At 45.1% G+C, this 12,294-nt stretch overlaps 1 protein-coding gene across 3 annotated transcripts in view; it reads left to right on the top strand.

Moving 5' to 3' along the window:
- Positions 1-11,974, top strand: part of znf385b (zinc finger protein 385B) — a 35,398-nt gene extending 23,424 nt beyond the window's left edge. For all 3 annotated transcript variants that reach the window (XM_047337443.1, XM_035604642.2, XM_035604641.2), the window contains 7 exons: positions 6,184-6,320; positions 6,461-6,571; positions 8,110-8,287; positions 8,422-8,802; positions 8,906-9,090; positions 9,263-9,358; positions 9,634-11,974. In XM_047337443.1, the coding sequence (XP_047193399.1) occupies positions 6,184-6,320; positions 6,461-6,571; positions 8,110-8,287; positions 8,422-8,802; positions 8,906-9,090; positions 9,263-9,358; positions 9,634-9,900 (1,355 nt within the window). In that variant the 3' untranslated portion in view covers positions 9,901-11,974. The remainder of the gene's footprint in view (positions 1-6,183; positions 6,321-6,460; positions 6,572-8,109; positions 8,288-8,421; positions 8,803-8,905; positions 9,091-9,262; positions 9,359-9,633) is intronic.
- The last annotated feature ends 320 nt before the right edge of the window (positions 11,975-12,294 follow it).

The following is a 12,294-nucleotide window of genomic DNA, read 5'->3' as shown; positions in this document are numbered from 1 at the left end:
AAGGTCGGCGCTGTCAACACGACCTGCCGTCGATCACGCTGTTGTCTGTGGGACAATGTCGAGCCTGCGCTGATTAACTGGCTTTGTGGCCCCGCGGGAGGATATTTGAGTATCTCAGTCACTCAGTGTATTTCTGAATGACTGAGATACTCAAGACGCTTTCATATCTGCTTCCACATATTTGGAGTGTAATGAAAAACGATGCTGCGTCACACACACACACACACCTACGTCAGGAGTGCATAGTGCAGTTGAAAGATGAGTTGTTATTGGCCGAGTTGTTGCTGGCGTAATAGTTTTATTCTAATTACAACTACCTAGCACTGTGTGCGCGCGCGCCCGGGTGTGTGTGTGTGTGTGTGTGTGTGTGTGGTGTGTGAGTGGTGCTTCAGATACCTTCTCCTCGATTTTTGCATCTGAATTATTCCGACATATAATGGATTATTTCCGCTATTAATCTATCAGATCAGTTATTTTCTCAATGAATCAATTAGCTGTATTGTAAATTACTGAAAAATGCTTTTTGAAAATCAGGCTTACATCTTCGTGTGCCAGGCCTTTTTGGGACAAACTGTCCGAATCTCAAAGATTCAGTTCGAGGTCACAAATGTCAAAGCATCAAATCCTGTACCAAGCATATGTAATTGATTAATTTCATGCTGATTGCCTAATCAATGAATTGACCGATCTTTACAGCTGTTCTGTGATGCATATATGCATCATCAACACACACAAGTTCAGCAAACAAAGTTTTCCACCTGCCGCCGGAGGCCGTGCCCCAGTTTCTGCAACTAAATAAAAAGTTGTATTGAAGTTAATCAGCCCCACATGGATTTAAATACCGGAGCGATGTGAGCGATTACATAGCAATCACACTTTCTAGTATAGCTTCACCCGCAGGCCAAAATATGAAGGTGGTTTGAAACAGTTGTGTGTGTGTGTGTGTGATCTGTGTCTGTGTGCGGGGTGTGAATGCCAGAGATGACCCTGATAGCAGCCAAGTCATAAATCTGCCCGCCGCAGAGATCAGAGACTGACCCGCTGGAAACTGGATGCTACGACTTAGAAAAGAGTTTCGGATCAACTTATAGACCGTTTAATCCCGACCGCCGAGCAGCAAATGTTGCACCAGGAGAGAAACTCTGATCGTTTTGGATGTGTGGGGCTGTGCCATGGTTCGGTGTTATAATTATCTAAGGGCCCGGTCACACAAGTATTTATCGAGGTGAAATTCTGCACAAAAGCCCATTCATTTCAAATATTGAACTGTGATCAGTGAAGTTTATGTCCCCGATACGGCTAGTCTTCTTTGGCTGCACAGGCCGCGAAGGCCGAACCGAAATGATAGTAAGTAGTTTACGACGGATTTCATATGTGCTATCACCAGCGGGTTTCGCCCTTTCCGCTGTCACCTAACAACTGAGCTGCAGTCTGATATAGTTAGCTTCCCAACTAGCCTCGTGACTATATGGTCGTGCAACCAAGCTCTGAAAACCAAATACCTCAGAAAGATGCACAGATGAAACTCTTTGGATCAGATTTAAAATGGTCAGAGAGTCATTAAAACCAGTTGATTCTGCTTCCGGTGGCAGACGTTTTAAATTCAGTCAGATCCAGTTCCAGTGTAAGAGTAGACTAATCCCCTTCCCCTCTAAACTCGTAAGTGCCAGTTCAAGTATCCAGTGGTCTTAACCGTACTTTTCCAGTTTCCAAATCTGACTAAAATAAACTGTTTCAGGAACAGTTGTGGACAAATTAGACCGTTTCGGTGCGAAAATAGTCTAAACCAGTGAGATTCAGTATCGGACTAGGTCTTAACCGTTCGGATCTGGTTCCATTGTCAGACTGGTTTGAGCTGTTTTGTCATACGAGTGTGAAACCTTGCAGCAGTACAGTCACAGATTTCGCTCTGCGCATGGAAAGGGGTTGTTTGAAATAATTGTGAACACGGCAGCAGACGTGTATCAGTATTTATAGCAGCTTCTTAGAACAGCAACTTACTGTAAGAGAGAAGGGTTCCTGTGTGTGTGTGTGTGTGTGTGTGTGTGTGGTAACCAGATCTCAGAGGACAGAGGGACAGAATTAAGATGACTCTGTCACCACACTGTTAATCACAGACACACATACTGAAAATTATCGTCAGTCCATACGGATCATAAAGACAAGAACAGGAGCTCAACTTTACAGATGACAAACAGTACGTAAAACGTTCTGTAAAGACTAAATCGTACAAAAAGTACCAGACCAGCATGTAGACTAAGATCACCAGGTATTTGAAGTGTTGTGTGGATGGATGTCGAAAGATTAACGCCGGGGGAAAAAAAGGTCGGTGGCGAGACAGATTGAGAGACGGGGTTTGTAGAGGCTTACGTCGTCCTTGAGGAGGAGGTTCCAGGGGTCCTTGAGGAGGTTTGAGTCGTCCTGGAGCTGATTCCTGCGCTGAATAGAGAACCATTAATGTTCCTCGAGGTGGTTTATTCCTTGAGCAGATTCTAAGGCTGTTAAAGAACCTTCTGATGGTCTACGAGGTGGTGTCAGTGGCCGCTGGCGAAGTTGTTAGGTTGCATCTGTCCCACAATTCAATATTCAACACAGATGGGGTTGATGCTCACTATCGGAAATCAGTGAAACGATGTTTGACAGCGATGAGACAAAGACAAGTGTCCCGCAAAGGGGGTCCAAACATTTTCCTTTCCCATTTGACAAATAGGAGCAGAAGACGTTCACACCAACACAGTCCTTTCTGGAACATTCTGTGGCATCTGCTCACATGGACTCACTTGGGACATTCTCCAGAAGTTTAAATAGTCGCCCTCTTGGATGCTTTATGGCTTCTTGGGATGGTTTGGACACTCTTGATCGGTTCTGGTGTTCTGGGAGTTGCCCTTCAAGAGGTTCTCTGTGTTTTTCTGGGGGATTTAAACGGTCTTTGAGGAGGTCGTCTCGCCGGCGTGTTCGCTTCACTCGACGATGGATTTGAACTTTGTTATCAAGCTCTGGTTTGAACTACTTCCTCTACTCTCCTTTTTCCTCGATATACAAACAGTGATACATGATAAATGCATTTGTGGAAAGGCTGTCAGACTTTGGTGCCCCTCTGTACGACAGAAGACATTTCACCCCAACTTCAAGTGCAACAATTTGGTAAAACATTTGCCTTCAGACATTGTTGGACGACACATTGTACGATCTAATTCGTTCCTAGTGGAGAGGCTCATGGGGACATTTGAGAGGAATTCTTGATGGAAAAATTGAATGGGTGTTAATACCTTTTTTTTTTTTTTTTTTGATTAAATAAAGTAAAATAAGTTGAGATAATCCTTTTTCAGTCCCAGATCAGTGTAAGAGGAAAGAAAAGGAGAAAGCCAAAGAAAGAAGTATCATTAAAAAGCAATAAATAAGTAAGCATGCAATATAATAGTAATCTATGCAATATAAAAGGGATTGCGCATGGAAAGATATTGAGGTTGTGGACCGACATAAATATTGAAATTTGCCTTGACAATGGAAGTATATTTAGTAATGACAAGTCGGCATGGGCTCACATCCAGTCTAACTTGCATTACATCGCCATTGTGGCTGCACTATCGAAAGGTGAAGCTTTTATTTTTGCATCAAGTTCAAGTTGGCGTTACACCGTTGTTATAAATAGGCCGTGTAATCTGTATTTACTATCATGAATAATCTTTCAGCTGATAACAGCTGACCCCGCCTGTGTGGTCTGTGTGTCCGCGCTACATGTGTCTCGACTACGGCACTGTGTCGCGTGTCGCGTTGTTCTCGACCTGATAAAGAGCTGAGAGAGATAAATGCAGACGCTGACTCCAGCTCTGCTATATGAGGCCAAACCTCAGAGAGCAGCAGTGTGGCATGCAGCTAATCCACCGCTAGCCTCATGTCAGCCTGAGAACATATCGCCCGGCCTGGCCTGTCCTGACCTGGATATATGTACGACTCCTTACATCGGGTTATAGTTCATTTAGTGCATTTAAATTGGTCTATAAGTAGATTTAGAATCAGGTACAATGGGTTACAGTCAGTCGCTGCAATTGAAATGTATGAGAATGAGTTTCAGTGCAGTGCCTTCATACGGGATATGGTGCATTTACAATGATTCGAAATGGGTTCACAGTTCCTAAAGAATATCGGTGTGAATGAATGACAAGGAGTTTAGAATGGGTTTCAATGGGTCGTCGTGAATTCAGAATGGGTTACAGTAGATCACGGTGTTGACAGAATGGATGTCGCTGAGTTAATTGTCCATTATAAGTCATAAGTCAGAATGGGTGTGAATTAAGTATAAGGAATTTGTAGTTGGTTGGATGAGGTAAGTGTGTTTTTAAAATTGGACTGATGGATAAAAGCCAGAACCCCAAAACTTCTCTATGTCCTCCTCCTCCTCCTCCTCCTCCTCCTCCTCCTCCTCCGTCAGGCCTGAATCCGTTCCTCTCCGTGTTTCCACCCACAATCTGTTTGTTATGAGATAATTCACCGCCGAGTTTCTATAAGCTGTGACTATAAATGTACACTCTGATAGGAGAAAAGCACTTCGCCTCTGTCGGAAAATACTGTCCTGTGGACGTACTGTGTATGTAATAGGTTTAAATTTCCCGGAATAGACAACTGCCCAGATGAGTGACACTAAGCTGATGTCTCCATTCGGCTTCTAAATATTTTTGTCGATAATGGTTCAGGTTATGATCATTGTGTAACTTTTGAACGACATATTTTCCCCTTTAAAGTTTCACAGCGGTTATGTTTTGCGACAGTCTGAATGTAGTTTGAGAGTGAGGAGATGTACGGAGCAGCTCGTACTCTGGCCCTGTGGCGACCGGACACACGGACTCATTATGCGAGCTGCTCGTTCGCCATCTCTCTTCTTTTTTCTCTCTCTCTCTCTGTATTATTGCCTCCCTCAGCCTCCAGCAGCTGCAGCTCCATATGTTCCTCACTTGTGTTACCGTAAAGCAGATGCCCAGGTCCCCAGGTTGAAACCATATAAAGCTTTTGAGTGGAGTGAATTTCCTCCATTTGTTTCCTCGATGGCTTTGCCAAGAAGTGAGTGTGTCGCTTGACGCAAACGTCGTCGGACATAACGGACCAGCTCGTATCGACACGAACGGTGACTCGTCCAAAGTAAAGCCTCGGCGTATGAACAGTAGCTTTAAAATAATATTACGTTTTATTTGTATAGTATATATGTATGTGTTATATGATCACACTTGGTTGTTGCCGGTGATGAGCCTTGCCATTGTAAAAGTTAAAATGAGGGTTTCACTTGATTCTGCGTGTTCATGTTATGATTCATTACAGACAGTGGCTACGAACAGTGTGTGGGCAAACCCAGTCACATCAGCCATGTATGCAAATGTTTTGGCAGCCATGGGCAAATTAAATGTTTGGTTTACAGTTGGAGTGGAAGCACGCACCCACTATGAACACACACAAGCACACACACACACACACACACACACACACACACACGCAGACACATTGTGGCATTTGCAAAAGTTTACATAGTCAGTACTTAGTAACTCTCTTCCTTTGCCAGCTTTTGTTGTTGGGGTGTGAATAATCTGCCTGGGGGTTGTGTGGCAAACAGTGGCACAGGAAACACTGCACAGACAGAAGACGGAAGAATGGATGTAAATGTCCTGCTGCAGTCAATAAACTGACGCTGAAAAGAGGATGGCCGCGTTGGACAATGATCCCGATCCAACACAAATTATTCCAAGCCGGCACTTTTGGCACGGGCAGATCTCAAACGTGCACAAGACAAACTTAAAAAGTTCTCGGGAGGAGTGGGTGAAAAATCCTAAATCAAGAATAAAAGGACCCTTGTTGGCGCCACAAAGTGTTTGCAGCCATGGTGATATCTGCCAAAAAAAGAGAGGCTGAGTTGATATGTATTGGCTTAGTAGGGTGCGGTTGCTGCTTCTCATTTTCACATAAAAGATGTTCTCTCTAAGAACATCTGAAGAATTAATCTGTTTTTTTTTCCGACTGAAGTTTTGCTATGCAACTCTATGAAGTTCCCAAAAACCAGCGGCCGCATCTTTACCAGTTCTGCCATTTTGAACAGACAGGCCACCGGTCACCTCTGGGGACACGTCAGGAGTTAAAGAGCACTCTAATTAATAATTGTGTCAATAATTCAAAAGGTCTTTTTCCCTCTGTTTGCAGGTAGCGGGTGTGGCGTAGTGGGCGGGGCGTTGCCGGGGCTTATTGGTGCCACTGGTCCCTCGGTGATGATGAAACCGTTCCTGTCCTACTCTGTCGAGACAACATCACCCGTTGGACTTTTTCCTAACTTCAACACGGTATGTTAGTGTGTGTGTGTGTGTGTGTGTGTGTGTGTGTGTGTGTGTGTGTGTGTGTGTGTGTGTTGCATTGTAGCTGCAGACAGTACAGACTGACTGTGATGTCAAGTCCTGTCTCACCTCTTGTGTGTTTGCTGCAGATGGACCCGGTGCAGAAGGCCGTCATCAACCACACTTTTGGCGTCACCATGGTGCCCAAAAAGAAACAGGTCATCTCATGTAACGTCTGTCAGCTGAGGTTCAACTCTGATGTAAGTTTGTGTGTGGGTGTGTGTGTGTGTGTGTGTGTGTGTGTGTGTTGTTTGGCTCATATGCCTCAATGATCAGTGTCCTCTAATGTGATTCACCTGCATTCTGGTTCTGCTGTGGCTCAAAATGTATGAAGCTCTTTTAAAGAAAAACGTCTGACTGATCCTCATCTCCCATGAGAATATCAGTTTAAATCTCTGTGCATCCAGCAAACGGGCTTACTGGCTACACCTGGAGAAAGTCACATAATTAAAATGACTACAAAGAGACACACAACGACTATTAAGAGACAAGAAATAACTGCGAAAAGACACAACACGACCACAGCGGGACACCGAACCACTACAAATACTGGTGAGCAGGGGAAACTGCGAGCCTCGCTCCCTGAAAACGTGAAATATTACCTCTTCCGACACCGACTGTATTTCTGGCTGCGCAGGGATGAAACTGATCCACTTTTACCTCTTCTAACTAGTGTTCATTTTACATAATGTTGGACTGTTCCTTTGGTAAACCCCTCGGGCGCTTGTTAATAAGATAATAAGCCAACATGGTTGCAAAGTAATGTTTGCGCTCTCGCTTATAAACGCGAGCTCATTAGCTACTGGTTTCAGGACCAGGGCAACACATTAATCACATTAACAACATTATTTAACATACAGTAACAGTTAGCCTGCTAGTTATTACCGGCATAGCTCGTCCTATTTGTGGATGACGACAGTGCAGCCCTGCCAGGATCTCACAACGTTTTGTCAAATTAAAGATCTATCTGTTATTTCCCGAGGCTGTGCGATACTTTTACAATGCCGCAGTTCCTTCCTGCAGGTGTATAGAAACAGGTGTGACCCTCTGAGCCCTCCTACCACGGTGCCGCATGTGTAAATGACACTGAGCTTGATCACATAATGGCCGCCGAGAGGGAACGGAGCCGCTCGTTAGCGACACGCCAATCAAACGTGACTAATTCATGAGCCGGCCAAAATAATTCATGAGCGAACATGAAAACAGGAGACGAGAGGAAGAGGTTTATTGAAGTGTAAAAGTTGCGTCGCTGTGTTTTCAGTCACATGAGGACACTGTTGATTTGTTCGATGCGACCGTAAAGGCACAAATTTTATCGCGATCAGAATGCGCTCGGGTCGTCCAGACCCCATCTAAAATTCATGGTATGCAAAGACGTACAATGAAGAAGAGGGGATGTGGGGGGTTTTTTCTTCCATGTATAGATTCAGTCTGAATGTGGCCTTTGTTTTTCGACAGCAGAGATAACAGCTGAGAGTTTTAAACAGGAGAAGAGCGCGTGGGTGGAAATCACTGATTATTATAATACTGTGATTTATGATGCTAAAACTGTTGTGCCTGCAAAACATAGTTGGAGTGGTAGTTCTTCTATGAGCTAAACTTTAGTTTAGTGATTCTCAAACTGGGGGTTCCGGCCCCCACAGGGGGCGCGAGATCATTTCTGGGGGGTCTCCAGATGAGAAAAGCCCCAGAACAGAAAATGAAAACCTCCCCGTCTCTCTGTGTGTCCCGTGGTCAGTCCCAGGCCGAGGCCCACTACAGAGGCAGTCGTCACGCCAAGAAGCTCAAGTCTCAGGAGAACAAGTCCAGGGCCCGGCTGTCGATCACCGCGGAGACCAACGGGAGCAGCAGCAGCTGCGGGCCTGCAGGCCCCGCCCCTCATGACGCAGTGAACAGCAGCACCAATCAGCACACAGGTTGAGTTCATCGGCTGATCAACAGTGACTTGAATATTGTCACTGATTATCTTTAATATCCCAGGATGAGTCATGGGATGTTTTTCATTACTTCCTCCTCTTTTTTTCTCCTCCTCCTCCTCCTCTTCCTTCAGAATTCTTATCCATCCTCACAGACTCCTCAACTCCCCTCAAGGCCTTCCTCCTCCCCGCCTCCTCCTCCTCCTCCCCTCCCTCCTCCTCCTCGCCCTCCTCTAGCAGAGCAGGCAGCGAGCCTCCTCCCTCCAGTCCTCCCTCCGCTCTGCCCGCTCCGGGCCTCTCTTCCCCTGTCTCCGCCTCCTCCTCCTCTTCCTCCAAAGCTTCCCCTCCCGCTCCTGTCACCTCGTCTCCAACCCCTGCGCCTCTTCCCCCGCCCTCCTCCCAGGATGCACCTCTCCCCGCGGAGTCGGAGGAGGAGAAGGCGAAGAAGCTGCTGTACTGCTCTCTTTGCAAAGTTGCCGTCAACTCTCTGTCTCAGCTGGAGGCTCACAACGCAGGTGAGGGGGGTGGGGGGTTACATATTAGATCTCTTTATCATTATGTATCTCATTGCATAGAAGTTGGTTTCCTGTTTCAGCGTGTCCGTCTATTTGCCTTCAGGCTCGAAGCACAAGACGATGCTGGAGGCTCGGAGCGGCGCCGGGCCGATCAAGGCCTACCCTCGACCCGGGGCCAAGCTGAAGAACATCAGCGGCACCGGGCTGAAGGGCTCCGGCCTGCAGAACAAGACCTTCCACTGTCAGATCTGTGACGTCCACGTCAACTCGGAGATCCAACTCAAACAGGTAGAAACACACCAAGATGTAAACTGGGAAGATTTTAAATGAATTTTTTTTCAGTTACACTTAAACAAGAAGCGAGACTTCCTGTTGATCGGTTTTGCTCTTATCCACCAAGTTTTCCGTGCTCAGGGTTGTTGTCGGTCTGAAGTGTTTGTGTGTGTTGTTGTCGGTGCAGCACATCTCCAGCAGGAGGCACAAGGACAGAGTGGCAGGAAAACCCAGCAAACCCAAATACAGCCCCTATAACAAACCACAGAGGAACGCTCTCACAGTAAGTGTCTCTCTACCTTTCTCTCTCTCTCTCTCTCTCTCTGTCTCACATTCAAATTCAAATCTTTTCCTAATTACTTACTTTAAATAAATAAATTGACTTTAAATTAAGTACAGTATTGAACAGTGTTGTGCAGAAGCCAGTCTGAAAAATATTATCAATACCATCAATACAAAAGACAGATGTTGATATAAATCAATTATTCAACAATGATCCTTTCTCGTCGCAACTCCTAAACTCCACGTTTCTTATTTCCTCTCCTCTCCTCTCCTCAGGAGTTGGTGAAGCCCTCCCTCTCTCCCTCCTTCCTCACCACTCCCTTCGCCCCTGCGCCCTCCTCCCTCGCCTCCTCCATCTCGCTGCCTCCCTCCTCTCTCTCGTCCTCCCCCCTCCTCACTGCCACCTCCTCGCCCCTCACCACCGCCATCTCCCTCCACCATCGCCCTCCGGCCTCCCCGTCCCTCTTCACCGCCTCCTTCCTGCGCCCGGCTCCCGGACCAATGAGGGCGAGCCAGGCATCGATTCTCTTCGCACCGTACTGATGACAAAGGTGGGGGAGTCGAATCGGTGACCTTTGACCTCCACTTTGTCGGCGCCAAAGGGGCAGAAGACGAGAGATGAGACGTCAGCTCTGTGCTGCAGGGATTCAAACCTGCAACCTTCTCCCCTCTGACTGAGGCTCCACAAAGAGACATGAGGATGAAACCTTCTCCCTCTGCCGGGATCAGACGACTTTCTCTCGGGTCCGAAACAACCTGAAGCAACTTGTGACGATTTTATCCAAACCTTGCAAGCACGTGTTGCTGAAACCTCAGCAGGCTCCAAGGTTCCCACGGATGTGAGAAAAACAGGATTTTTTTTATTTATGCACATGTGGAAAAATTCCTGAATTTCAAATGTTTTCTAGTAAGCATGAAACACTACTGTCGTGACGTCTGTCGTCTTCTTCGTGTGGAACTGGACTGTATTGTAATGACGTCACCCTGACGCTGGCTCTATTGGTTCCTGTTGAAGAGATACTGTAATACTCAAAGTCACGGGTACAAGCACTACAACACCGTGAAAAAAAAATCCCTGGAAAGGTTTCAAAATTTCAAAGAAATATATGAGAAATTACCCCTTTTCATTCATCTCATTTATTTGTTACATCCTGGTCTACATGTTTTTTTTGTGCTCTAACAGTCACATTTATCACATATATGTATTATCTTTAAAAAAATGTTTTACATTTGTGTGTTAATTGATTTCAAGAACTTAAACTGAACTAAAGTATTTTAATTTTTTCATAATTTATGGAAAAAAAATCCTGGTTTGCTCCTTTTGGTAAAAAAACCCCAAATAGAAATCCTTTGATACAGTAGAAAGTCACTTCAGGGTTGATTCAGGATCCTCACTTCCTGCTGTATGTTTGGAACTAAAGTACAGACTCCTCCATCCCCGTGTGTCTGGCGTCCACACCTCTGCCTGTACCTGATGTCGTCCCTGTCGTCTCCACTGCCGTCGCGTCACGAGCTCACTCTGGACTCTGAGTCAGACTACTTCCTGGTTTTATTTCTTTCAACCCTCCTCCCGCTGTCGCTGGATCCGACCGGAACTTTCTGGGGGTTTGAGACGCCGGAAAGGTTTATCTTGAGCTTTTATCAAAAAAAGAGAGGAAACTTTTCACAAAGACTTTAACTCATCACTGGAACTTTTCACAACCGGCAACAGCAAGAGAACATTTTCCCTCATATGTGGTTATTCACTTTCCATGAACAAAAAGAACATATTTACATTTCTCTCACTGCTTTTTCTGTGCTCTGATAATTCATTTTACGTTGTAAATATCCACCCAAAGCTTTTCCACGACCTTCAAACAACTGCGCAATCTGATGTTTGGTTCAATCGTCATTTACTGAGGTTCATCTGTCAAGTTAAAGATTTCAATCATCTCAACTTGTCAACTTTAAGTTGAACAAACCTAATTCGTTTGTGTGTTGCCAATTGAAGTCATTTTTTTTAAAGTTGGTAAACAATTCTCTTTTTTCAGGGAAGTCTACGCTCACATCGCCAAACTGTCGAACTGACCAAACGCTGTATGGGGCTGTGAATATGTAAATGGTCTTCAATGCTCAACATCAGTATTTTGCTTTGTCTGTCCATCACTCTCGTACCTTGGCTGTAATGAACACTGCTGCCTGTAGGGGGCACTGGCAGGACATTTTTTAAATGATCAGGAGGTTGTTGGACGGTCGTGAAGAGGCTTCACAGACGCAGGTGAAACAACAGAAAACAACCCAGAAATAACTGGACTCAGAGTCAAAGACTGACATTTTGTTGTGAGTCCGTTGGTCTCCAGGTTCTGACGAGGCTTCTCTTATTGGCTGTCGACATTGTCAGTAATCAATCAGTAACCAACCAGCTGAACCGACTTCTACCTTGAAGGAGAGTGACATGTTGAGTGAGATGAATACAAAGAGTTGAAACAACGTTGCTAAAAAATCTGATTGGTCGAGTTGAAAAGGCCTCAGCTTTGATTGGTCAATGTCATGTGGGCTGATGAGGATGATGATGTGTCTTCACCAGCATTATGTGTGTGAGTTTAAAATTGAAAATCATTAAACCGTGATGAACAAACATTTATAGAATTATTTTGCTTAAATTTTACAAAACCTTTCCAGGCCTGGGAAACACAAACCCCCTGACTTTTCCAGGTTTTCCAAGACCATGACAACTTTGCTTTAAAGAACATGGTTATATTTCATGAACAGCTTGTCAGCTTAACAACAGGAACCAATATCTTTAGAAATGAGCATGTGACTGTTGTATTAAGATTTTGATATGAGCAGAAATACTCAACTGATCAATCAATTATCCAACAGTTTTTTTCTGTGGGTGTCACTTGGTCTGTGTGTTTTCTGGTTTCGTCGTCCTGCTTCATCCTGAGTAACTTGAAG

The sequence above is a fragment of the Scophthalmus maximus genome, chromosome 14 (genome assembly GCF_022379125.1).
Source record: "Scophthalmus maximus strain ysfricsl-2021 chromosome 14, ASM2237912v1, whole genome shotgun sequence".
In the NCBI taxonomy this organism is placed as follows: Eukaryota; Metazoa; Chordata; class Actinopteri; order Pleuronectiformes; family Scophthalmidae; genus Scophthalmus; species Scophthalmus maximus.
The sequence above is the reverse complement of the archived record's forward strand: the minus strand, read 5'-3'. Positions and strand labels throughout refer to the sequence as shown.